The sequence below is a fragment of the Panthera uncia genome, chromosome F1 (genome assembly GCF_023721935.1).
Source record: "Panthera uncia isolate 11264 chromosome F1, Puncia_PCG_1.0, whole genome shotgun sequence".
NCBI classification, from domain to species: Eukaryota; Metazoa; Chordata; class Mammalia; order Carnivora; family Felidae; genus Panthera; species Panthera uncia.
The window spans coordinates 62419853-62421773 of NC_064813.1; the positions used below are offsets into that span (position 1 = coordinate 62419853).

General features: G+C 62.3%; 1 protein-coding gene across 1 annotated transcript in view; it reads left to right on the forward strand.

The window, feature by feature from the left end:
• NECTIN4 (nectin cell adhesion molecule 4) overlaps positions 1-1179 on the forward strand; it is a 15140-nt gene extending 13961 nt beyond the window's left edge. The window contains exons 7-9 of the mRNA XM_049635064.1: positions 167-227; positions 358-432; positions 724-1179. Of these exons, the coding sequence (XP_049491021.1) occupies positions 167-227; positions 358-432; positions 724-948 (361 nt within the window). The 3' untranslated portion in view covers positions 949-1179. The remainder of the gene's footprint in view (positions 1-166; positions 228-357; positions 433-723) is intronic.
• The last annotated feature ends 742 nt before the right edge of the window (positions 1180-1921 follow it).

Below are 1921 nucleotides of genomic sequence, written 5' to 3' on the forward strand. Positions count from 1 at the left end.
GGGGAAGGGCTGGGGAAGAGAGGTGGGGGGAAGGGGGGCTCGGGGGGCTCTTCTGCAGACCAGGAGGACAGACAGCCCTCGGCCAGGTCTGGCCACTGACTCGCGGCCTGGGCTGGGGGTAGGGCTGTTTTGGGGTCCACTCTGGGTCCACCTGGCCCCCCTTTAGCACTGGCCCCCGGGGCTGCTCGGGGAAGCCGCCGTCAGCCCTGGCTCCAGGGTGGGGTCGGGTGGGGGGGCGAGGACGGGCGTCAGGGAGAGCAGACAGGCAGACAGGTGGACCGGTCGGGTGGGGGGAGAGGTGATGACGGAGGAGGCTGAGCCCTGTTCTGACTCCTCCCCCATGTCCGGGCCCCACAGCCGGAGGAGAGTGTAGGGCTGAGAGCCGAGGGCCACCCCGATAGTCTCAAGGACAACAGTAGCTGCTCTGTGATGGTGAGGCCCCCCGGCCCCACTGGCGTCCCCACCACTGTTCTCAGGCCCCTCTCCTGCTCGGGGATGTGGCGCGCCAGCCGCCCCTCACCAGACCCTCTGTCTCGGGCCCGGCACCTCGGCTGTGCCTTTGTTCACCTGTGGCTCTCCTTCCCCCCCCTCCGCGCCTGACGCTCATTCCTGGCCCCCGTGTCTGAGCCCCTGACCTCTGACCCTACGGCTCCCCACCCGGCCCCCCTCCCGTCTGGCTCCCCTGCCTCGGTTCCTGACTTGCCCTCTGCCCTTGGCGTCCAGAGCGAAGAGCCGGAGGGCCGTAGTTACTCGACGCTGACCACGGTGAGGGAGATTGAAACCCAGACTGAACTGCTGTCTCCAGGCTCCGGGCGGGCAGAGGAGGAGGAAGATCGGGACGAAGGCATCAAACAGGCCATGAACCATTTCGTCCAAGAGAACGGGACCCTGCGGGCCAAACCCACAGGCAATGGCATCTACATCAATGGGCGGGGGCATCTGGTCTGACCCAGGCCTGCCTCCGTCCCCTAAGCCTGGCTCCTTCTGCTGACCTGGGGATTTCTGTTCGGGGAGAGGGGGCTCTCTAAACACCCTATTTCTTCAGGAAGATGCTCCCCATCCCGACTGCTCGACCTTTTCCTCCAGCCCCTCTGTTCGACAAAGGGGGGGCTCTGCTGGTTGAGTCCTTCCCTGTGTGTGTGTGTGTGTGTGTGCGTGCGCGCAGATCACCGTGTGCATGTGTGAGCGTTCGCTGACCTTGTGCCTGTGCGGGGGTGATGTGCCCGTGCTTCATGTCAGCGTCCAAGTGAACTGTGGTGGGTTTGCTGGCGTGTCGTGTGGCTGCGTGACCTCTATCTGTAAGCGCAGGTTATCTCCTCGGACCCCAGAGCAGTATTAATGACGCAGAGGTTGGAGGCGAGAGGTGGAGACGGTGGGCAGACGCAGGTGCACAGGCCAGAGCTGGATTCTGGCCTCCTCTGAGCTGGGGAGCTGGGCTCCCTCCACTTGAAAGCCAGCGGGGGCAAGTGTGAAGCGGCCAGCTCAGGGGCCTGCCAGGCTAACCCTGTTCGGGAAGAAGCCCCTGGCCCTCTGGTGGCCTCTGGTGGCCTCTGGGCCCTGCTGCACCTGCCTATTTTCTATAAATAGACCTGCTGGGGGAGTTTCTGTAGGGAATACTGCTCCGAATACTTTAATAAGAGACACAAAAATTTGAATTTCTTTCAAATTGTCTTTGAAAGAAAATTTGCGCTGCCTCTGGATGTTGGTTATTGCTTGGACTGCTTGGAGTATGACTAGCCCACAACCCTGGGAGTCAGCCACTGGTCAGCCACCCCCCTCCCGAGAGACCAAGAGACTGTGCTCAGACCCCAGCAGGGGGCCAACGCCCATGGTTCTGAAAGGTGTTCCTGCTAAGACACTTTAATTTAGGCAGCCTCTTGGGAGGGAGCCTGGAGTTGTGGAGTCTGAGTCAACGGTGTGA